Here is a 24,078-nt window from a genome sequence, read left to right on the forward strand (position 1 = left end):
CCCACACACAGTAGGCGGGCCCTGAATGTGTATCAGACCGCCCTCTCTTTCACATACATCTTTAAGGGACCATCTCAGGTGGACCCCACAGATTCTGAGGGGGGCAAGTCAGAGAAAATTCAGAGCACAAGTTCTTCTTGAGGGAATGGAATCATTGAGGAAACCACATGAAAACTAGCATTCAGGTAGTCAAAAGCATCGGTCGGCTCCTCACCCAGACGCTGAACTTTGCTCTGTAAAAATAATGACAAACACGACCTTGAACTTGTAACTGTGGTGATTTCCGCCAACCTTGTTTTGATTGTAGCTGGAGCCGTGGCCAGGGATACAGCAGAGCAAAGACGAGGGTGCTTACGCCAGGCCCCAGGCCCGGCCCAGTAGCTGCAGGGGGAGCCGGTAGGTTAACTGTGATTTGGTTACTCTTGAGGTTGATGATGCAAAGATATGCAAGTGTCTGACTGTGTGAAATGGTGTCGTATTCACTAGTATCGTAAATCCAGAAGGGTAAGAGTGTGCACAGGGGAGGCCAGTCCCTCAGGGACCTGATCTCTCACCCATCCCCACCAAGGCAGGCACTGATCCTGGTGTCTTATCTGTTCTTCCCCGCTTTCCATGAATATAGAGTCACAGAGACATGTCTCTATTCATATTACCTTTTTTATACAGACATTGCATATTCTGTACTGTCCCGGGGAAATTATTCCTAACTTATAAAACTTCACTGGTCTTGGGAATTTCTCTATGTGTGAATGTCGAGCCGCCCCCTTGTTGTTAACAGCCGCCTAGTTTCCGGGGACCTGGCGTCCACCTGCTGGTCCTGGGGACGGGCGGACCCACTTCTCACTGCCTTTAAAGGTACAATGACGTTTTTTCCTTGCAACCTCAGAGGATAGCTAAGAAATGGCAGTTTTCACTAAAGAAAAAGACTCGTTAATCAAGGCTGGATAAAAATTTGGTCTGCATGGGAAAGTCAGGAAGCCCGGGGTCTGGGCTCCTTTCTGTAGCCCTGGCCCTGTCTCTTCATGGGCTCTGAGTTCTGGTCCCTTCTGGAAACCAGTGAGCGGTCTCTGGGGGCTGAGGTGACCCTGGGGAGGAGGGTGGTACCAGCCCTGGGGGAATGTCCCTTCCCTCCCAGCCTCCCTCAGGGGAAAGGCTGTGATGAGTGCAGGCCGTGGGACTGGAGGCCTTCCTGCAGACGGAGAAGTAGTTATGGGCTTCGTCCTAAAAACTGCCCAGGGCTCCTCCCTCCCTCTCCCTGGGCCTTGGTTTCCCCGTTTGAAAACTGGCAGATGGGCTGGCCTCGCGCAGCTCCTGACTTCTGCTCCCTTCGTGTCTGTGGACGACCACGCTGCTTGGCGGGCAGGGGGATGCCCTTGAACAAAGCAAGCGCTGGCCGTGGGCTCCTGGTTACAATTGCACTTTTCTCCAGGTCAGAACAGTAACAACAGGACAAACACGGCTGGAAACCTGGACCGGTAACCCTCCCTCCACCCACGGTTTGCGCAGGGCCTTGGGCGCACGAGCAAAACAAACTTTTTTTTCCAAACGTATTTTGAACGCCAGCCCTAAGCAGGCAGCGCTGGCAATCATTAACCACCGGCTGAGGCGGGGCCGTCCCGCACCCTTCATAAGGTGCACGCGGCTCCCAGGGAGCACCGAGCATGAGCACCGGCCACCGCACCCCCACCGCCCACAGCCAGTGCCAGTGTCTGTCCGTCCGCCACAGCTGCCTGACGATGCCCGGGGCCCCCGCTGCCTGCGCCTGGCCGCTTCTGCTCCTGCTGGCCACCTGGCTCAGCGCGACCGCCGGGGCCCCCCAGCCTTGGCAGTGCGCGCCCTGCTCACCTGAGAAGCTGGCGCTCTGCCCGCCTGTGCCTGACTCCTGCACCGAGAGCGCCCGGCCCGCCAACTGCGGCTGCTGCTCCTTGTGCACGCTGCCCGAGGGCACTGCCTGTGGCGTGGCCAGTGCGCGCTGTGCCAGCGGGCTCAGCTGCCGGGCGCTGCCAGGGGAGCAGCGGCCCCTGCAAGCCCTCATCCGCGGCCAGGGCACCTGCGTGCCCACCGGTGGTGACACAGGTACGACAGACGCCCCCGCAGGGTCCCCCCCCCCGACCTGTCCTCCCACAAGACAGATTAGGGAGGGTGGACAGGGGCAGGGGCTCCACCGAAGGAGTGGCTGGTCGGGAGCAAAGCGGCCGGAGGCCAGAGCTCGAAGGGGAGAGGATCTTCCGTCACCCAGACGAGCCCCACCACCGTGGTCCTGAGGGAGGTGCCCAGGAAAGGGGAGGAGAGGTGGAGGGCCCCCACAGCCCTGTGGGAGAGCTGGGGGGAGGGTGGCCGGCCCTCCTTTCCAGGGCCTGGAGCCTCCGGGGAGGCCTGGCGCCTCCGGGGAGGCCTGGCGTGGGGATCCCTCCTGCCAGACCCCCGGGGAGGGTTCGGAATGTCCTTTGTAAGGGACTCCTGTGCAGACTGTGCTTTCCCAGTGTTTATAGAACATAATGTGAACGCAGGCTGTAAACCTCTCTACGTTCACCGCCATAGAAAAACAGTGTTTGATGTGTATGTCGCCTCCAAGGACAATCAGACCTTTCCTGAATTTAGCAGCGATTTATTTGTAGTGGGAAGCAGAGGAAACACCCCTTCCTCTACCCCCTGTCCCCACCTCCCCATCGGCAGGCAGGCGGACGCACGTCCTCTGTGACTCTCCGAGGACTCCCACAGTCCCGTACTCTGGTAGGAATTCACTAGGGTGCGTGACCCTTCCGAGGAGGGACCCCGTTTTTCTGCTGGTTCTCTAACTTCAGAATCAGTAAAATGGAGTCACCTCAGTGGTCCTCAAAGGAGTTGGGTCCCCAGGGGCCCTGCAGGAAAGCCAGTGGCTTCCCCCACCTGCTGCTTTAGGAGCAAAAACCCAGGAGGCCCTTGCTAGACCCCCAAAGCACAGAATTGCTGTTGGGTCATCACATTTCCTGGAAACTGTCTGATGCATCTTTAAAGAGGAAGTGGGCAAGGGGCACCTGGGGGGCTCAGTCTGTTAAGCGTCCGACTTCGGCTCAGGTCATGATTTCCTGGTCTGTGGGTTCGAGCCCCGTGTTGGGCTCTGTGCTGATGGCTGGGAGCCTGGAGCCTGCTTTGGATTCTGTCTCCCCCTCTCTCTCTCTGCCCCTCCCCTGGTCATGCTCTGTCTCTCTGTCTCTCAAAAATGAATAAGTGTAAAAAAAAAAAAAGCTCGACCACCCTTGGGGTCCCCACCTGGATACACTTGAGGGGGCGGGCAAGGTGCTTGGGGAGCGCTCATGGGTCCGGGTGCTGTATCTTTCAGATGTGATGTCGTCCTCCGAGAGTGCAGATATGACCCAGGAGGAGCTCCTGGAGAATTTCCACCTGATGGCCCCTTCTGACGACGACACACACATTCTCTGGAACGCCATCAGTAATTACATGAACAGAGGGACTCAGGTCGACACGTGGAAGGTGAGGCCCGGGTGGGTGTCCAGTAGGGCAGGCAGGCTCCGTGGGGCCCCAGGAATCAGAGCTTTCCTTCCCAAGGCGGGTAGACGCTGCCCACAGTAGCTTTGTCTGGCTTTTCCCGCAAAGACTTTGAGCGGAGAAGCCTGCCAGGTGGCTTCGGCTACGGCGTCTGGGCGTCTGGCCCCGGGCCCTGGAGCTCAGCACAGGACTTTATGCCCCGTCCACGTTTAAAAATGGTGGTCAGATGCGCATAACATAAAATTTATGACTCTGGCCACATTAAAGTGTGGTTCTGCCGCCGTCCCCCTCGAGAACGTGTATCTTCCCACGCGGAAACTCTGTCTCCGCTAAACTCAAACTGCCCAGTCCCATCCGATTTGACGGCCGTTTCCAATTCTGCCACGAGAGGGCGACCAAGAACCAGAGTTGGTGCGAAGAGCTGGTTTGTGGAAAAGAGCGAGAACATTGCTCTGGCCACCAGGCACACCCAGAAAAGCGGAGGTTCTGACCCATTTCCCTGACGCTTCAGCGTCTCATCTGGAAGTGATGGGGTGTGAAGAAAAGTGCCGTCTTATCTCCAAGTGCCAGGCGGACGGCTTAATCCTCGCTTGATCTGGCTTCTGTGAAATAATGAAATAGAGGAAAGGTGTTCATAATCCAGAACTCTGTGCTGTGGGAAGAGCTGTGGAGCCCCCACAGGGCAGAGGGGTAGGGGAGAGGCCGCGAGGGTGGGGGAGCTTCTGTCTCCCTGTAGCTGTGTGGCCTGCGTTCAGGGAGGGCACCCCATCCTTCATCTTGACAGCTCAGAGAGCCGCCAGCCCCCTCCTCCGACGGGTTGGGGGGCAGCTCTGGCCTGCCCCCAGAGCCTCCCAGACCCCTCCCGTCAGTCCACTTTCCTGATCTTCCAGGGGCCCTGCCATCGGGATCTCCACGAGGTGCTGGGCCGTCTGAGCGAGGAACAGCAGTCGTCAGGACAGCTTTACAGATTCTATCTGCCCAACTGCAGCAAGAACGGATTCTATCACAGCAGACAGGTGCGCGCCTTGCCAAGGGCTATCCTCATGGGGACCGTCCCGTCCGGGGCATCCCTGCAAAACCCCGCTTTCCTCGCTGGGGAGGGGGCCAGTCCCAAATACGCACCGTAAAGCCCCATAACCGACCACATTAAGTAAAGAGCCACCCCTTGGGACTAGGGGTGGCCAGATCCCGGGAGCCTGAAGACCAGCTCCGTGGTCATGGCCAGCAGGGGACCCTGCACTCGGCCAGGGGCTCTGGGTCAAGCCTGAGCAGGTGGGGGACGGGCCCCTCAGGCTCCAGGTCTGTCTCATCTATAACACAGGAGGAAGCTGGACTTAGGAGAGTGGGTGTCCCCTTGGACATGGCTTCCTGCCTTTCTCCCCACAACGGGAAACCACGAACTTCGTTAAATACAGTAGCGTCCTCCAGCTTGCCACATAATCCATGAGATCAAAACCAAGCCTACACTTCATTTTCAGGGGCTCTTTAGGACTCAATGAAACACAGGCTCTGGGGGTGTAGCCAGGGGAAACTGAGGACGAGGCAGAGCTTTCCTGATGAGGAATTTGCCAGGGAGTCTGAGGGGATGGCAGCCACCCACGGGATGTACTCCTGGGCTCAGCGACCCCACTGTCGAGGCCACAGAGCAGATAGCCGTGCACACACTGTACCCTTTCGCACACGCGTGATGTCCTCGTCGACTGCACACTCGGCCTCGGTCTCCATTTTACAGGGAGAGCTGGGCAGGAGGGTGTTGGGCGAGCCCTCGGTCACAGTTGTGGCCACGGCGAGCTGGCGTGCCCGTGGCCAGGCGCTCAGCCGTGGTGCTGGCGAAGCCCCTCCCCCACCAGCTTCGCGGGGGCCACCCCTCACCATGCACCTCGTGTGTCCTGCCTCTGCAGTGCGAGACGTCGCTGGACGATGAGCCGGGGCTCTGCTGGTGTGTCTACCCATGGAGCAGGGAGAAGATCCCGGGGTCCGTGGAGGTCAGAGGCGACCCCAACTGCAGTCAGTATTTTAGCAGATAGAGCTGCCAGCAGCTGTGCTGTCATCCATCACCCGCCCCCGCCCCCGAAATATTTAAGTACGTAGCATATTTATACTCTAGAAACGACACACTTCCCTCTCCGTGTGTGTATTTGTATATGAGCACACGTGTTGCCGACACTTAAAGCTGTGTATTTATTCCATGTACATGTATCCTTCTACACGGTCACTGCGCCGTGTGGATTTGTATATCACGAGACACGTTCACGTCGCTGGGTGTAAATATTTGTAACTCCTCCGAGCGCCCTGCTCCTGCCTCTACGGAGCAGGGGAAATACAGCCTGGAAAGTGCAGAGCTGAAATGTGTGGCAGTGATTGTTTTCAGGTGACCTAACGGGGGTGGTTGAGCCGTGCCGAGAAAGGGCTCGGTCTGTACCCACAGATCCGAGCGAGTGTCAGTTCGCAGGGAGAGTTCGGTGCCAATCGTGTGACCAGAGCTGCGCGTGGTGGTGTTACTCAGAGTTAAGATTGTCTGCGCAGTCAGACACACTTGCACGGGCCGACCTGGTCGGGACAAATACTGCACACGGGGACACTGCGACTGCCGTAGACACTGGTTGAATGTACCTCCTTTGTTTCTGAAGTCCCTGTCACTCACCCCTCCTCACACAGCTTTGGTTGTTCAGGATCCCTGTCTGCTGCTGGCAGGTCTGCCCTTCCCCCACTCACCTCCTGGAGCCTGACCTCTGATGATCTGCCCCTTCCCTGCCTCCGTGAGCAGGCCAGGGCTCCCCATCTTACATGCGGGACACCAATACTTCCTTCATTTCCCCTCCTTCCCTGCTGCCTCTGTCTTGTGCTGTCCGCATCATCTGCAGGGTCTTCGGGGCTTCACTGTCTCAGGTGGGCACCCTGCTGGCCCCTTCGGTGTGGATGGCTGGGTCCTGAGCGTGTGGGGCTTTTCTGCTCCTTGGATCCCTCGTTCCATCAACTATTCCTCACTTGCTTTTCCTGATTCTGCCCTGCACGCTCTTCCTTCCATATCTCACCCACCCCCGTGGGTCCCACCTGGCCTCTTGGCTGCCTCCACCCCGTCTCCTGGGAGGCCGCCTCCCTTGGCTGTGGGAAAAGGCAGAGTCTCCCTATCTCAACCCCCACCCTCTGCAGTCTGGCCTGCCCCCAGAGCCTTCCAGACCCCTCCTGTCAGTCCCCTTTCCTGCTCTTCCATTTGGGTCTCTCCCTCCACCCTGTGCCCCGTGGGTGCCATCCTCTCCCTGCCAAGCCCCCAGGAGTGACTTGTGAACTCAGCATCCAATTTCATATTATCTTAAAAGACAATGGACACAAAATCCGCAAGCAAACACTAGTAAGCTAAACCTGGCAATATATGAAAATATTAACGATTGAAATCATCCTGCACTATGACTAAGTGGGATTTATCTGAGGAATGCAAGGTCATTCCAACATCCGGACACCAATTAATGTAATAAATCATATCAATAGAATAAAAAACCAAGATCACATGGTCATCTCAATGGACTCAGGAGAAGTATTTGATAATACCCAATACCCTTTCACGGTAAAACAAAACCAAAGCAAACAAAATAAATCTCAACAGACAAAGCATAGAAAAAAACTTCCTCAAGCTGACAAAAGGGAGCTAGGAAAATCCCGCAGCTGACAGTGTAGTTAATGGGAAAAAGTCTGTGTGCCTTCCCCCACAGACAGGAAACAAGGTAAGGATGTGTGCTCCCGCCACCTCAATTCAACATTCTACTAGAGGTTTTATCAGTTGGCAAGAACGATAAATAAAAGGTATTCAGATAAAGGCAAAATAGGACTAGCTCTATCGAAGATGATATGATCTTACATATAGAAAATTCTAGATAACCCACTAAAAGACTATTCAGTGAGTTTAGCAAGGTTGCAGGATGCAAGATCAATATACAAAAATCAATTGTATTTCTGTATGCTTGCAAAAAACAACCCCAAAATAAAATTTAGAAAACAATCTCACTCATTTTTTAGTGTTAAAAAAATAAAATACTTAGTGGTGCATTTAACAAAAGAAGCACAAAATAAAAACTACAAAATACTGTTGAAAGAAATTAAAGATCTAAATAAATGGAAAACATACCATATTCTTGGAATAGAAGGCTTGACATTGTCAGCATTAAACACCCTCAACTAACCTACAGCTTAAACACAATCCCTTCTGGAAGCTTAGCTGACTTCTCTGTAGAAACTGACAAGCTGATTTTAAAGTTTACATGGAATTGCAAAGGGCCAAGAAAAGCCCAAACGATCCTGAGAAAGAACAAAGCTGTAGGATTCTACCTCTTGATTGCAAAACTTACTACAAAGCTATGGTAATCAGTGTTACTGGAGTAAGGAGAGGCATATAGATCAATGCGATAGAAATGAGAGGCCATTAACAAACCCAAACACTGATGATTTTCAATGAGGGTTGGAAGACCATTTAATGAGGATAAAATAGGTTTTCTCAATAAATGTGGTTGGGAAAACTGGATAGTCACATGTAAAAGAATGACATTGGATCCCTACCTCACACTATATGGAAGATTAATTCAAAGTCAATAAGGACCTAAACATAAGAGCTAAAAATATAAAATTCTTAGAAGAAAACATAGCAGTAAATCTTCATAACTTTGGACTTAACACAAGACTCTTAGATACAACACCAAAAACACAAGTGACAAAACTAAAAAGATAAATCAAATTTTATCAAAATTTAAAATTCCTGTGCTTCAAAGGCCACCATCAAGAAAGTAAAAGAAGAACCCACAGAACAGGGGGGAATATTTGCAAATTACAAATCTGATAACACTGGTATCTAAAATATATAAGGAACTCTGACAACTCAGTGGTAGATTTTTTTTTAAATGTTTATTTTTGAGAGAGATCAGGTGGTGGAGGGGCAAAGAGAGAGGGAGAGAGAGAATCCCAAGCAGGCACCGTGCTGTCCGTGCAGAGACCAACACGGAGCTTAAACCCATGAACTGTGAGATCATGACCTGAGCCAAAATCAAGAGTCAGATGCTTAACTGACTGAGCCCCCCAGGTGCCCCCTCAACTCCGTAGTGTGAAGACAACCCAATTCAAAAATGAGCGAAAAACGTCAATAGACTTTTCTCCAAAGGAGACACGCAACCAGCCAATTAGCCCATGAAAAGATGTTCAACATCATTAGTCATCAGGGAAACGCAAATCGAAACCCCAGTGAGATGCCACTTTGCACCCGTTAGGCTGGCTGTGGTCAAAACACCAGACGATGAGTGCTGGTGGGGATGTGCAGAAGTCGTGCCCCTCGAGGGTAGTCATGTAAAATGGTGCAACCACTTTGGAAACCAGTCTGGCAGGTCCTCCAATGATCAAACATAGAATGCCCATAGGACCCTGCAGTTCCCTTCCAGGTAGATAGATACATGAGAGAAGTGAAACGCGTGTCCGCCAAACACTTGTGCCCGGGTGTTCTCAGATGTGTTATGTCTAATGGCCCGAAGGTGGAACTACCCAAGCTTATCGGTAGCCGAATGCGCAAACCCAATATGATGCATCCATTGGCTGCAGAAAGGAATGAAGTATCAAAACACACCACAACACGGAGGCACCTGGAAACGGTATGCTCAAAGAGACCCGTCATAAACCATCTCACGTTACGTGATCCCGTTCACGTGAAAGTTCACGACGGGGAAAGCGGCAGAGACCGCAAGTAGCTTGTGGTCTCATAGGGCTGGGAAGAGGGGGCTGGTGGATAACAGCTAGAGGGCACAGGGGTTCTTATCAAGTGACGACAGTGTTCTAGAATGAGTGGGGACGACTCCACGTGTTGCTGTCGATACCGAATGGTGCACTTTAAATGGGCGAATTGTGTGCTATGGGCTGTCTGTCTCCACAGAGCTGTTAAAAAAAGACTTTGTTGGGGGCCCGGGTGGCTCAGTCGGTTAAGCGTCTGACTCTTGATCTCAGCTCAGGTCATGATCTCACGGTTCGTGAGTTAGAGCCCCGAGTCGGGCTCTGTGCTGACTGCGTGGAGCCTGTTTGGGATCTTCTCTCTCCCTCTCTCTCTGGCCCTCCCCCACTCGAGGTGTCTCTCTATCTCAAAAATAAATAAATAAACTTAAAAAAAAAGCTGACAGAGTTGGGCTGTAGGAAGAAGACTCGGGGGGCAGAGGCTGGATTCCAGGGCAGGCACAGGAGCCAGGAAGCCAGGTGGGAATGGCTGGGCACACGGTGGCTGCAGACATGCGGGGCCAGCATCTGGAGTCACCTGTGCTCACGGCCCAAGCTTCTCTCCCTGCTGTCTTTGAACCTGTGTTCATCAGCTTCAAGGCTCGTCATAATCCCCGGGTGATAGCACACCCCCCCTTGCGGGTCTGCGTTTGGATGTCAAGAAGGGGTCCGTGGTCTCACCCTGCAACTTGAAAACCACCATTCGGGCAATAATTTATAGGGAACGCGTTGCTCATGGCTTCACTGTGGATATAGTTGTACCTCATCTGTACTTATTTATTCAAGTATGTTTTCATTTTAGATGATTCTGGTTATTTTTTTTTAAGGTTTACTTATTTCTGAGAGTGTGCAAGTGGGGCAGGGGCAGAGAGAGGGGGACAGAGGATCTGAAGCGGGCTCTCTGCTGACAGCAGTGAGCCCGACACGGGGCTCGAACTCACGAACTGCATGATCATGACCTGAGCCGAAGTTGGATGCTCTACCGACTGAGCCACCCAGGCCACCCCCATTTTGTTTTTTTTTTACCATCCTAAAAATGTTCCCACGCAGCATGTGATTTTCAGAGACTTGGTTTCTGAACCTCACACAACAGAGTGATGCGTCGTGCATGTGGCTGCAAGAGGGGGACCCTGCAAATACACCCAGTTTATTCTTCCAAGCTCCTCTCGAGGGGAATTAGGTCATTTCCAGGTTTTCAAAAGTTGTTAAAAATTGATAATCCTCTGTGACTATTCACCGTTGTGTAGACTTACATCCAGCTGCGTTGGTAAATACCTTCCTTATTCACAGTAACTTACTTGCCTGCAGACTCTGTTATGGTTTCCATGTAAAGGATCAGAACATCTGCAAACCCCATGTCTTCCGATTGTTATGTCTCCACGTTTTTGTCTGTGCGGGCCACCCTCTCTCAGGCTGGTGAAGGAAGCGGTAAACTACTCCTAACATCTCCCCACCTCTGACGGTGCTTGGCGGGTTTGGTGTTTCCATGGTCACACATTATTGGGTAATGGAAGTCCTCTTATACTCTTAACTTATTCGCAGTTTTTTATTGTGTTGAGTTCTGTAAACTGCTCTTACAGTGTCTGTGTTAAAGTATTTCTCTTTTGGCTTTAACATACTCATGTGATTAGTTATATTAGCTCTATTTGTGGATTTTGTTTTCAAAAAAGTTTTTCTTTTTATGTTCATTTATTTTTGAGAGACAGAGAAACAAAGCGAGAGCAGGGGAGGGGCAGAGAGAGAGGGGAGACACAGAATCCGAAGCAGGCTCCAGGCTCTGAGCTATCAGCACAGAGCCCATCATGGGGCTCGAACCTGCAGACTGTGAGATCATGACCTGAGCTGAAATCAGATGCTCAACTGACTGAGCCACCCAGATGCCCCAAGATTTTTAACATTTATTTATCTTTGAGACAGAGAGAGACAGAGCATGAACGGGGGAGGGTCAGAGAGAGGGACACAGAATCTGAAACAGGCTCCAGGCTCTGAGCTGTCAGCACAGAGCCTGACGTGGGGCTCGAACTCACAGACCGTGAGATATGACCTGAGCCGAAGTCGGCCGCTTAACCGACTGAGCCACCCAGGCGCCCCTCCAAGATTTTTAAAAAGTAATCTCTGTACCCAATGTGGAACTTGAACTCACAACCTTGAAATCAAGAGTTATATATTCCACTGACTGAGCTACCCAGGAACCCCCTAAGGCTTTCTTACCACCTGATACACGATCGACTTTTAACTGTTCTGTAGGTTCCTTGAGAAGGATGTGCCGTGTGTAATTTCCCCATGTGAATTGAATGGGTAAGCTGGTTAGTTTTGAGCTTCAAGATTTCCTAAATCCCTGCTGGCTTTTCTCTGGTTAGCTATCAATGAAAAGAGGGTAAACATTCGTGTGATCATATTAATTTTCAAATAAAACAGTTGAAAGCCATCTGCCTGTGTGTTTAGAACGGAGTAAGGACTCCTGGCTAATTTATCTGTGTCATCTTGTGGCGACTTCCCTGCCTACAACACAACTTTCTTTGGTTTAACATCTATTTGTTCTGATGGGACAGCCGCTCTACTTTGTTTGAACAGCTTTTTCTGAACTCACTTTTCTACCCGTTAGCTCTTAGCCTTGTCTGTTGTAGTAAAACCTACCTTGACTTTTAGCTGGCGAATCCGCCTCTCTGTTTAACTGGCAAACGTTAACATCTGTTTATTTATTTATTTATATTTTATTATTATTATTTTATTTTTTTAAATGTTTTTATTTATTTTTGAAGGAGAGAGAGACAGAGCATGAGCCGGGGAGGAGCAGAGAGAGAGGGAGACATAGAATTTGAAGCAGGCTCCAGGCTGTGAGCTGCCAGCATAGAGCCCGATGCGGGGCTTGAACTCACGAACCGTGAGATCATGACCTGAGCCGAAGTCAGCCGCTTAACCGACTGAGCCACCCAGGCGCCCCCGTTAACATCTGTTTAAACTGGAGTCCCTCAACCTTGGCATTAGCGACATTTTTCTGGGATAATTCCCGGGGGCAGGGCTGTCCTGTTGTGGGAGTGGAGGCACATCCCAGGGTCCCCCTCGAGACACCAGTACGCCCTCCGGTCATGACCCCCTGGGACGGGGCAGCGCCACCTTTGCTTGAGAATCACTGACTCACAGTTGAATCCTTTTCTGGCTTCTTGGTTTATTTCCACCCCTCCCTCTTCTTCTGTGTTTATGGCTCAGTTTTGTTGCTGCATGTAAGGCCCGGGATGCCCACCGGGAAGGTAAGGAATGACGGTATTTGCTCCCTATCACTTGGTGGGTGTCTCCAACGCCGGGATTGCTTCTTTCCCCACGAGGTCTTCCTCCAAAATGTTCTTGAAGTGCTTTTCTTTGGAGGTGTGCCTTCCGGAGCCTCAGTGCCCGGGAGTATTTCTCCTGTCCTCACACTTAATGGCGGTGTGTCGGATATAAAATGCGATTCGCTGTCGCTTCTGCGTCCAGAGTTGTGATGACAGACTGTAGGGTCTGCCCGACACTTGTTTCTGTGTCTGTGACCTGCCCCCCGCCCCTCTCTCAGAGCTTTGATATCTTAAGGATTCACCTTGATTTCTCCGTCTGTGTTTTTAAGCTCTATGCCCCTGTGCGTTCCATGGAGCCTGTCAACCTCAGGTCTTTCAGTTTTTTTCTTACACTGAGAAACGTTGGACGTCTGTGGTCTGGATGCGACGTCCCTGCTTCCAGCCTCCACTGGTGTCCACTGTTCCTTTTATGTCCCAGTTTCTTCTTCCGTGTAAGACGGGTCCTCAACTGTATCCTCAAGGACATCTTCGCTAGATAGCCGTTCTGTTCTGTGTTCCGTGTATTTGATCTTTGTTTCAACTATTAGATGGCGCCTGCCCCTGGTGCCCTTCAGTGCCTCGTCTTTCCTCCGTCTCATGTTGTAAGTTAATATCTCCCTGGCTCTTCAAACCTGCGCTCCCACTGACAGTTCAATTTTGTTTCCAATGGAGACCATCTGCTTTTTTGTTACCTGTTGATATAATGGTGCTGCTCAAAGGTCTTGCAGCTGTGAACTCCCACTGCCCAGGGCACCGCACCCCTGCTGTGTGGGTCTGCGTCCCCACCTGAAGCCCTGGTGGACCGAGACTCTGGGATCGTCATTCTGGGAGTCAGCACTCGTACTGCCTGGCTGGGGGAGGAGCCTGGGGAGCAAACACTCCGGATGTCACCTCCCCGATGGCACCTGCCCGAGTGGAAGGGACACCCTGAGCTTGTAACCCTTCACTGCTCTGCCAGGTGTCCCTGCACCTGTGGGGCAGGACTGAGGGTTCCCAAGCAGTGGGGGCAGTGGTGGGGGCAGAGGGACAGCGACCCCTGTCCTGTGGCTGCTTCCTGCTTCACAAGGTGTCTCTGGGCACCCCCCCCCCCCAATTTAAAACAGCCTCAGGCTGCCGGCTCCGACTCCTCAAGTGTCCAGTGATCTTGACATTTTCCTAGGACCCCTCCATGGCTGCCCGGAGGGACCTGCCTGCAGGTGGCCCCCACCTTAACTGTATGGAGATCCTGGTGTCCCTCCAAAACTGCGTCCTCCCGTTTGCTTCTTCAGTTGGGGCGCTGTCTTGGGTAACTCAGTCTGTGTCCTTCTCAGCCCCCACATCTAGTCTGCAAGTAGGGGGCCCTGTGTTCAAAATATGCCCCGACTGCACCTCATGGGCCCCCGGGGGCAGCAGGGGTTTGGACGGCAGTGCTGGGCTGAGGCCTCCTTGCGCACAGCGGCCCAGCACTTCCCTCTGCGGCCACCCACCTACCTCCGACCTGGGCCCTGTGCACCCCCCCCCCCACCCTCCTGTGTGGCTGGCTTGGTGGCCCCAGCACCAGGTGACTGCCCCCTGGCCTCCTTCCTTCGGTCCCATGACTCTTCCGTGTAAAACATAGAAAAGGAAAGGACGGGCCAATGAGGCCATGGGGCTCCCACACCCCTCACTGCGTCTCTGCAAAGCTGGGTCCCCACCAGCGGCACATCCCATGCATCAGTCTTGCTGGGTGTCTTTCTCGACAGGACCAGTGGTTTTGCACATGTTGTTCACCACCCGCGGGCCCTGTCCCAGAACACACAGTGTAGACAAACAGTCCTGGTTGAATTGGGGGCCAGGAGAGGCGACTGCCAGGGTTGGGAGAGTGCCACTCTGCAGGGGGGGGGGGGAGCCGTGGGAGCTGGGGCTGAGGGCTGGGGGAGTCGGGCTGTCACCTGAGCTACAGCAGCCCCGACTCCCAGGAGAGGCAGGCTTTTCCACATGGACAGGAATTCATTCGTGTCTCTCGGAAATTGTTGAAATTGCATGAAGTGCAAGTAAAACAAAGTCACTACCTACATTTGTGCAACCAGGGCTGACATTGTGCTTTATTTCCCTCTAGCTGTGCACGTGTGTGCACATGCCTGTGTGTGCTCTGTGGGCACGTGTGTACGTGTGTGTGTGTGCTCTGTGCGCTCACCTGTGGGCACGCGTCTGGAAGGAACACTGGGCTCCAGGCGTCCGGCCGCAGGAGCAGGACAGGAGCAGGACAGGGGCGTCTCTGGCTGAGTTGCCGCAGCACAGAAGCCCCCTTCCCATGCCCTCCTCATTCGTGACTCATTCTTCCATGTGTGGGTGTGCTGCTCCGACCCCGGAGGGTGCTGGGGCGGCTGTGTCCCCAGGCCTGGTGTGGCACATGGCCAGGCACGCTCATTTCTATGAGTGTTTGGGGGACAGTGGCTGGGGTATGGGGGGGGGCTGAGGGCAGGGCAGGGAGTGGGCACAGGATGGAGGTTGAGGGGGACACACGATGCCGTGCTCCCCACAAGGCAGCCCGGGACCCAGCAGGAGCGTCACACGCAGCCCACAGCGCCTCAGGAGCCTGCTGAGCTCCTGTCCCCGATTCCCACACCTGCCAGACTGGTGCACTCTGTGGCCCCCTGGCATCTCCTGTCCCCACAGGCTTGCTGTGCTCACCAGCTCCTTCCCCTCGGGGTCAGCACTGTGCAGGCACAGCCCCCACCCACCCGTGGCCTGTCCCCCTACCCCACAGGCCACACCTGAGATCCTTTGCGCTGTGACAGCTCCAGAGCTCCAGGCCAGCCTGCGCAGCAAGGCCCTATCCTAGATGCTTCTTTAGTGGGTTAGTAATGGCTCTAAACAGCCAGTCCTGTGACATGTGGTTCATCCTTCCACGCCCGGGGGCCCCTGCTCAGAACTGGGACTGGCCGGCTCCTGCCAGGGCTGCTGAGGGGGGCGCCCACCCAGCATCTCGGGGTCTCGTCTCCTCCTGCCTCGTCCACTGCCCTCCAGGCAGGGGCTCAAAGGGCCATGGGAGAGGTGGTCCAGGGTGGGTTCCCCCACCCAGCGGTGAACACTACCCAATGGGGACAGGTCAGCAGGGAACACCACCTAAATGCAGTGAGGAGTATCGGCCATCTTCTGGGCACACCCTCGGCAGAAACGGGGCCACAATCCGCCTCCTAGGCTGCAGGTTCCCAGCAGGTGTGGTCTGATGCCACTGTGGGGCCAGCAGAGGCCTGGGGGGGGCTTGCTGGGGTTTCCCCTGCCCTGGGTATCCCCCCCCTCCCACCCCGGGGCGGACTGGCAAAGGCATTTGTTAACAGACACTTGCTCTGTGCTCAGGACATCTTCCCCACTCTGCATTACCTCACTAGCGACACAAAGCCCAGGGTCAGTCACTAACACGGGGCAGGGGGGGTTCTTTATGGTAAAAACTTTATTTACTATTTATAAATACAATGCAAGACAAACTTTTCAAAAATACCTTTTTTTTTCCAAAAACTTAATTAAAAAAATAAAGGAAAGCTAATAGGTAGGCAGAAGGTCTTGAGACCCCTTTGTGTTCTCAAGGAGGCCGTGAGCCACCCGTGCGACCACCCGGGGCATCCCCCACCCCCCACCCCCGCTCGCCTGCCGGAGCTCCGCTTCCCGGTGGAGGCTGTGTTTCCCACTCTTCTCTAGTGTCTCGTCTATGATGACCTCGCACGGGTTCTAGCGTATCTGGGGAACAGCTCGTGGAGAACATATTTCCTCTGCGCCCATGTGTGACTTAGGGGGGACGAGGCCAAGTGTGGGGGTGTGCCCCCAGCGTCCCCGACAAGCCATCCGTCTTTGTAGGTAATAAAACCGTTTTTACTCTTTTTACATTGTGCCAAGGAGGACAAAGGCGAGAGAATAAAATAAACATCCTTTGCCTTTACAGAGCTTGTCAAAAAAACAAAAAACCCTCTTTCTGGAATTGCTGAACAGGAAAACGCTATTTTCTGCGGTCATCAAAGAACCTTGCTCTCATTCCAGGGGAGTCCTGCTGCCCCGGTCCCCGACCCCTGCAGCCGGCAGCAAAGGCCAGTCACCCCCCTAACCCCCGCGTGTCTCTGGAGTTGTTCCCTAGAACATTCTGGGTCTTTTTCCTCTTTTTTTTTTTTTTTTACACGTGAGACTCCACCTGCGCTCTCTGCCAGTTCCCCAGGACAGGCCACTCGCAGGTTTGCAAGATCTCTGTCACCGGAGCCAGGACGTCCAGACAGCAGGGTGTGGGGTCCCCATTCTTGCAGAACAGAGGATGAGTGGGGACAGATCGTGCACTCTACAGAGGTAACAACTGCTCGGTCTTGAAGCGGAGGGCCAGCCGTCCAGGCGGACACGTGGGGACAGCCCCCGGGGACAGGCGGGGTCTGGCCGCGCTGTGCTTGACTTACACGAATTTTTAAAGGAAGCAAGAGGAAAGGCCAAACTATGTCTCACAGACTCCCGGGGAGCGCAAGGGGCTCCAGTCCACCATCCAGAAGAACCCTAGCGCTGCAAACATCTTTTTCTAAACTTTGGTTATAAGAAAAATCAATTCACCACAAAAAGAAATATAAATTGGGGCTGTAGCCAGCTGATCATGTCCTTGGCGGTCTCTTGTGCAAAATAAGGCGTTTCTGAGCTCCACGTGAACTAAAACAGACAGAGAAACAGGTTGAAATAACTCCCCCACGTCAAAAGGCTCAATTCCTGCCCTGAGATAACGGGGTTCGAGACCCAGGCAGCCGGCACGTCGGGGGGGGGGGGGTGGTGGCTTGTCCCACACACCCAGCAAAGCAAAGAACACCTGCCAGTGGGGACATGCTGGTGGAGTCCCCCGTCACCCAGAATCGTGACTTCTTTCTTTCCCGCTGGAAGGGAAACAGACGTAACTCGACAGGGAAATTTCCTCTATTTACTTCAATTTCTCTTGAGGAGACCAAACACTCTGTTGTCCCCAATGGCCCTCTCGTTTATTAAGAGAGAAAATAGTACTGAACAGGACGGCATTCTTCAAAGGCAGGGTTTAAAAGTCTCATTTTTGTGTTAGGTGCAAAACACACTTTGCTACCATCCTACCAATCAGACTGTCGGAATATCCCCGACGTGTTTTACAGAAAAGAACAGCCATGCCACTGAGTCGGAAGCGTGTTCCTAGAGCAAGTCCCTGTGGATCAGACAGCCGCCAGGAAGGTAAACCACCCATAGCCGGCGGGAAAAGCTCACTTTTGGAATTCCCTGCATGTGTGTGAATGTAACACGTCCAAGATCCTTCAAGCGAGGGAAGGGGCCTCGGAGACACCCTGACCTCAGACCCCGGTTCCCTGGGCTGCGCCCTGCGGAAGGGTCTGTCCCCCGCTCCCGAGACGCTGGGGACCCCGAGCCCAGGCCCCCAGGCTTACGTGGTGAGCAGTGTCTACTTGCTGTCCATGCTGTAGCAGTGAACGTCACCCTTCCCCCTGGCGTCGAAGCCCGGCAGCGGCTGCCCGTACTTGTCCACGCACCAGCAGAAGCCTCGCTTCCTGCCCTTGGACGGGCGGCACTGTGGGAGGGCGCAGGGGACACAGTGAGCCTGGAGGCGCCACCACAGGGTCCTGACCCATGGAGGCTCTCTCAGGGCCCTCTGGGCTTGCGTGTAGGAGTGAGTCCTCCAGAGAGGCAGGGCCAGGGCAGTTCTGTGTCCCTCGGGCCTCAGGGACACCTGCAGGCACACCTGGGGACTGGGGCACACATCCCCCAGTGCACCTGCGTCCCAGGGCACACGGCAGCTCGGAGTGCACGTGTCCCAGACTGCACGCCAAGAGGCCCACCTGGGTTCTCGGTGTGGGTCTGCTGAGCAAGTGACCAATGGGGACGAACGGGGAGCAGAAGTGCTGCTGGTGAGTGGGAACAAGCGTGAAGGTGAGATGGTGGCCAGGGCAGACGGGCCGTGGGACCGAAGCCAGGGCCACAAGCACTTTGGCGGCGGCCTCGCGAATCCTGCAGATCCAGTGGGGCCGTAATGCAGTACCAGACCCACAGAGATGCACTTATCGTGGCTTCAAGTAACAACGCCGCCCACGTGTCAGGACCACTGGGTGGGATGGGCCGGTGGGGGGGGGGGTCTCAGGGACACTGTTTGGCCCACGACCTCACGTCCTTATGATGGTTATTCACAATGTCACCCCTGACACAGTGCAGCTGTGTCCCTGTGCTGTCACACTTAACCAAGGGCCCCGGGGGGGGGGGGGGGAACAGCACACTGCCCGTGGGCGGGGGGAGGGCACGTCGGCCTCCCGTGGGCATCGGGCATGGGATGCTCGTGAGGACGCCACTCACCTGCTTTTTCTTGTAGAAGCCCTTCCTGTCGCAGTTGGGGATGTGGATGCCCCTGGGGCTGAGCGTGTCCAAGAACTTGAGGCGGTTCAGGGTGTCCTCCACCTCCCGGCGGCAGGGCCCCTGAGGGGGGGAGAGCCACGGGTCACTAGGGAGCGCTGGTGGCCTCATGCAGCCCCGCACACCCTCCGAGGGACCTGCCGTGCCATTCTCACGAGGACCCCGACTGTGGCTCCCTGTCGTGAAGTCCCCTGAGCAAGGCCTGGGGACGGAGTCACCGCAGGTCAGAGACCAGGCGCACAAAATATTGCCAGCCTCACGGACCATCTCTGTGCAGGGCACTGGGGCGCTCCTGTTCATGTCATCCACCTAGACCCCCAGAAGTTCCCCACGGTGGGAAGAATCACCCAGTGCCTGGGGCTGGCATCCACTGCCCCCTAGGAGGGGGGAGGAGGAGAGGGAGGAGGGGGGAAGAGGAGGGAGGGAAAAGGAGGGGGAGGACACAGGAGGAGGAGGGAGGAAGGGAAAGCAGGGGAGGAGGGGGAGGAGGGAGAGGGGGAGGGGGGAGGAGAGGAGGGGGAGGAGGGAGGAAGGGAAAGCAGCAGGGGAGGAGGGGGAAGAGGAGTAGGAGGGGAGGAGGGGGAGGGGGAGGAGGGGGAAGAGGGAGGAAGGGGAGGAAGGGAAAGCAGCGGGGGAGGAGGGGGAGGGGGAGGAGGGAGGAGGGGGAGGAGAAAGGAGGAAGGAGGAGCAGGAGGGGAAGGAGGGGGGAGGAGGGGGAGGAGAAAGGAGGAAGGAGGAGCAGGAGGGGAAGGAGGGGGGAGGAGGGGAAGGAGGAAGAGGGAGGAGGCGGAGAAGGGAGGAGGCGGAGGAGACAGAGGAGGGCGCTCACATATTCTGTCTCCCGCTTGGACTCGGAGGAGAAGTTCTGGGTGTCAGTGCTCTGGGACTCGTAGTCCAGCTTGTAGCGCTGGCTGTCCTTGGCGTGGCCCTTCTTGATGACATCCATCTTGGTGTGCAGGGGCTGGAGCTTGGTGTCAGGCAGCCGGTGTGTGCTGGGGAAGGGCTGGCCCTGCATGCTCCCCGCACTGTGCTCCTCCTCCGACTCACTGCTGTTTCCTTGAAAAGTGCAAGGGACACGCAGATGTGACGGCCACCCACAGTCAGCGGTCTTTTCAAAACCTGACCGCGGCCACCGAGCCACGGCTAAGTGGAGATGTCATTCAGCGATTCCAAAGAACCTTGAAACCCCAGGTACTGGCAGCAGAGGGCAGTCACTGCGGCCCAGGAAGCCTGCTTTCTAAAATGGAATCTGGGGGTGCCGGGGTGGCTCAGGTCACGGTCTCATGGCTGGGGCTTCAAGTCCCACGTCGGGCTCTATGCTGACAGCCTGGAGCCTGCATGGCATCCTCTTTCCCTCTCTCTCTCTCTCTCTCAAGTTAAGTGAACTTACAAAAATACAAATAAAGACACTGGAATGTGCCGACTGCACAAGGCGGGGCAGCGCAGGCCTCTCCCGCCCAGCCGGCAGGGCTTGATACCGTCCACCAGCAGGGGGCGCACCTCCGACCCTGCAGGCTACCCCAGGGCAGCCTCCCGGGCCTGGGGACCCGCGCTTCTGTCCCCACCCAATGCCCCGCTGAGTCCTAGGCGCCAGGCAGCAATCTGCAGGTGACAAGCCCCAGGGCCTCTGATCTCAGCGCTGCCTCGTGCCACCAGGCAAAACCAGCTCCCCTCAGAGGCTGGCTAGGTCCCCTGGCTCTGGGCGTGTTTGGTGGTGTGCCACCGGTGCCCTGGTCCCATCTGTCACTGTCCACGCAGGGGCTGGGGCGCCCAGAGGAGCTGCACAGACCCCACGTGGGCCGGAGCCCTCCATCCCTGAGAAGGACCCCCTCCTTAGCCGCCTCTGCGATCGGCGCCCTGACGCCCGTGCCCGTGCAGGACCATCCGCTGTGTCACGGGGATTTGGATGCGGAGCCAGACGCTGTCTGGGGTCCTTTTCCAGGATGGTGGGGACGGGGGTGGCTACGGGGGAGCCCTTGGTAGGTCATCAGCAAGCAGTGCTAGGGTTTCCCTCCTGGGAGGGGGTGCTTGGGCCGCTGTCTGGTCCAGAATCTACCACCCCTGGGGTCCCCAGCGCCCTGCCAACCAGGGGCCAGCCCCATGTGGTGACGGCCTGCGGCTCTAGGTGACAGGAACACAGGCCTCTCTGAGGCTGGCTGGAGGACCCAGCGTCCAGCTAGATTCCGTGCTCTCCGTAGGACGCGCCCAGGGCAGGTGCACTCCCCTGGGGCTCAGGGAACACTCTCTCCTCCCAGGATCCACTTCCTCACCCGGGGAAGAGCGTCAGCCCCAGTGGGTGGGGGGAGGAGCTGCCGGGCAGCGGAGCCTGACAGACTCCTCAACAGGTAGAATTTGGTTTCAATTTCCTTGAACCTTAGGGCTTTTTCCCCCTTCTTTTCCAGAGAACAGGAGACAAAGGAGATGCTAAGAGTATGTAAATAAACATATCTGCATTTCTTTTCCAAGAACCGAGTAGTTTCTGAAACCTCCCAGGTTTTCTTTCTCTTGCCTGCTGACGTGGGCAAGAACAGAAAACCGCGGCATTTAAGCAACAGACGGTCTTAACTTCTGACTGCCACTTAAACTCCCCTCCCCCCACGGATCTCCTCAAATCGTAGATCTTTTTGTCGCTTTACAATGAAGCGTGTCAACCAATACTGTGGTGCTCCTAGGTAGTAATCCCAACGCCCACCGCAGCCTAACCAAGCACAGCCGTGTCCAGAGGAACGTGAAGTCACCATCTGCCCAGAAAGCACATTAGGAAAATAAAGTGCACACAGCAAATGACCTCATTGCCCTGAGAGACAGACCCATCCAGCGATTTTAGGTCCGCTGGATAAAACGGTGCACGTTTTAGGCAACTGGACTTTTGGGTTTCCACCAATCCTGGAATGGTGTCTGTGTCTCCGGGATCAACGGAGCCAGCCCTGCCTCCAGAGACAGAGCCTCACCCCTGCTTGCAAGTGTGCAGAACTGAAATCATAAAGGGTCTTCCCTCCTGCGGGGTCAGTGCCGGGGCTGCCCACTAGCTCGGGCCAGCTTGGTGCCTGGAGGGCAGGGCAGAACTCTGCCCGCCTCCAGCTCAGCAGAAACTTCGCTCACAGAACCGGGAGGCTGGCCGACCCTGCTGAGATTTGGAGGAAGAGCCGCGGACTCCGCTTACACTTCTTCTCCAAGGGAACAACTCATGTCCCTCACAGAGCCCCGCGCCTGACCGCGGCCGAGCCCGTGGAGTCACTCTGCCAAACGTTAGGTTTTGTCCTCTTGGGCCCCCCACTAGCGGGACCCCAACCCTTCCACTTCGGAGTAAGTGCAAACAGTCCTGACGCTGACTCCACCCCCCTCACCATCACTGAAATTCTCCGAGTCCACATCCCCGCAGTCCCCGCACCTGGCCTCGGTCTGGGGCCACCCACGCACGGGGGGCTGGGGCGGCGCCCAAGGGGGACGATGCGGGGCGTGGCAACCGGGTTCAGCACTCACTTTCCTCCCTGCCTCGGGACCCTGGAGAGTCACCTCTTTCTGAACGTCAGGTTCCCAAACGCGAAAGATACAAGTACCGGATTCCCACCTTACGGTCTCCCGCACACCGCGAGACGCGTCGTTGCTTCGCAAGCCGTAGGTCTGTGCCAATGTTGCCATCTTAGAGACGGACATCATTTCCCACAACGTGCCCGCCCACCCATCCCCAGTCCAAACCAGCCCCGACCACCTCCCTGCTCCCCCGGCCCCCGCCGCATCCTTGGCACAAGCACGCTGGCTCCCGGTTTGGGGGACGCGGAAGCCGCGTTCCGGAGGTGGGCCGCACCGTCCCAGCCCACGTCCCGCGCTGCGCCCGCACCAAGGGCGGGAACATGCTCCCGGGCACGGGGTCGGTCCGTGACCGCCCCCTCGGCTCCGCTCGCTCGCAGCCACAGAACCTTTGACCCAGTTTTGCCGAAAGCGCTCGGCAATTTGCAGGCGCTCTGCCCTCCGAGAACGTGGCGCGCGGAGGGCCGGCTGCGGGGCGGGCCTCGGGCGAGCGTCCTGCCTCGCGGGGCTGGGGGTCTCCGCGCACACACACAGCACCCGGGGCGGGGAGAGCAGGGGGTCCCCCGCGGCCGCGCACCCGGCGCGGGCGGCTCACCTGGCGTGGGCGGCGCGGGCAGCAGGTAGGCGCGCAGGCGGCCGGCGGCGCTGGCGTTGGTGCAGAGCCCGCGGCCGTCCAGCAGCGCCTGCAGCGGGCGCGGCTCGCCGGGCGGCGGCTGGCAGCGGAGGCCAGCACCGCAGCGCTCGGTGTAGACGCCGCACGGCTGGCCCTCGCGCAGGGCGCACGTCAGGCAGCAGCCGCAGCCGGGCTCCCGCACCAGCTCGGAGCACGCGGACGCGGCGGGCGGCGGCGCGCACTGGGCCAGAGCGCGCGCGTCGCACGGCTCGCAGCGCACCACGGGGCCCGCGCCCGCCGCGCCCGCGCCGGCCCGAGCCGCCGGCGGCCCGCGGAGTAGCGCCAGCGCGGTCAGCGCCGCGGCCCAGAGCGCAGGGCGCGCCCGCTGCATGGCGCCCACGGCGAGGGCGCGCTGCTCGGCCAGCCGGGGCGCGCGGGGACCGGGCAAAAGCGCGCGGCTCGAGGCTGCGGGAGCAGGGTAGGCGGTGGCCGGTGCTCCGCGCTGCGCCGTCCTTTTCGCGTCTGGGAGGCTCGGGCGCGCCGGCCGCTATATAGAAGCCGGTGGCCGAGGACACGCCCCGGAACGGCGAGCGGGTGGGGGGAGAGGGGGCGGGCCGGCGCGCACTAGGCTCCGGGGCCCGCGCGGCGCCCCGGGCGGCCGGGCGGCCAGGCAGGGGCGGGGGCGCGCAGCGCGCGGCCGCCCAGGCACCTGCTCCACGCGCGCACTCCGGCCCCAACGCCACCCCGCCGGCCGCGGGCACTGGGCAGCCCCGCCACCCCGCTGTTCGCGGCGCCTCCGGCCACCCGACGCCGCCGCCCGTCTGCCTGCGGGTCTGGGTGAGGCCGCCCCGCTGAGAGCTGGTGTCGGGGACACTGGCGTGCTCGCTCCGCCCCGGGTGTACTTCGCAAAGCTTTGAAAAATTTAAGTCCTCGGGTCGGGACAGTCGTGGGACGTGTCTGAGTTAGGATACTCGATTTGCTTCGAGGTCCCTGGTTCTGTCTGCACGCGTGGGGCCGTTGGCACTAGCCCACCCACGC

The 24,078-nt window shown here is 56.6% G+C and overlaps 2 protein-coding genes across 2 annotated transcripts; one reads left to right on the plus strand and one right to left on the minus strand.

Annotated features, from left to right (window-relative positions):
- Window positions 1–1,646: 1,646 nt before the first annotated feature.
- Window positions 1,647–5,830, plus strand: IGFBP1 (insulin like growth factor binding protein 1). Its single transcript, XM_043588415.1, has 4 exons — window positions 1,647–2,076; window positions 3,323–3,474; window positions 4,380–4,505; window positions 5,391–5,830. The coding sequence occupies exons 1-4, from the start codon at window positions 1,662–1,664 to the stop codon at window positions 5,514–5,516; spliced, it is 819 nt and encodes a 272-aa protein (XP_043444350.1). The 5' UTR covers window positions 1,647–1,661; the 3' UTR covers window positions 5,517–5,830.
- A 10,788-nt stretch (window positions 5,831–16,618) lies between these two features.
- Window positions 16,619–23,559, minus strand: IGFBP3 (insulin like growth factor binding protein 3). The gene is made up of 5 exons (XM_043588416.1): window positions 23,023–23,559; window positions 19,726–19,952; window positions 18,840–18,959; window positions 17,924–18,063; window positions 16,619–17,174 (listed from the first exon to the last, which is right to left on the minus strand). The coding sequence occupies exons 1-4, from the start codon at window positions 23,429–23,431 to the stop codon at window positions 17,938–17,940; spliced, it is 882 nt and encodes a 293-aa protein (XP_043444351.1). The 5' UTR covers window positions 23,432–23,559; the 3' UTR covers window positions 16,619–17,174; window positions 17,924–17,937.
- Between the last annotated feature and the right edge of the window lie 519 nt (window positions 23,560–24,078).

The sequence above is a fragment of the Prionailurus bengalensis genome, chromosome A2, assembly GCF_016509475.1.
Source record: "Prionailurus bengalensis isolate Pbe53 chromosome A2, Fcat_Pben_1.1_paternal_pri, whole genome shotgun sequence".
Lineage (NCBI taxonomy): Eukaryota > Metazoa > Chordata > Mammalia > Carnivora > Felidae > Prionailurus > Prionailurus bengalensis.

Excerpts from the sequence above, each read along its gene's own strand:
- IGFBP3 (XM_043588416.1), bottom strand. The coding sequence starts at position 23,431 with ATGCAGCGGGCGCGCCCTGCGCTCTGGGCCGCGGCGCTGACCGCGCTG. Across the intron at positions 18,960-19,725 it reads CCAAGCGGGAGACAGAATAT|GGGCCCTGCCGCCGGGAGGT; the intron begins GTGAGCGCCCTC and ends TCCCCCCCTCAG. Across the intron at positions 18,064-18,839 it reads GCTTCTACAAGAAAAAGCAG|TGCCGCCCGTCCAAGGGCAG; the intron begins GTGAGTGGCGTC and ends GCCCTCCCACAG.
- IGFBP1 (XM_043588415.1), top strand. The coding sequence starts at position 1,662 with ATGAGCACCGGCCACCGCACCCCCACCGCCCACAGCCAGTGCCAGTGT. Across the intron at positions 2,077-3,322 it reads GCCCACCGGTGGTGACACAG|ATGTGATGTCGTCCTCCGAG; the intron begins GTACGACAGACG and ends TGTATCTTTCAG. Across the intron at positions 4,506-5,390 it reads GATTCTATCACAGCAGACAG|TGCGAGACGTCGCTGGACGA; the intron begins GTGCGCGCCTTG and ends CTGCCTCTGCAG.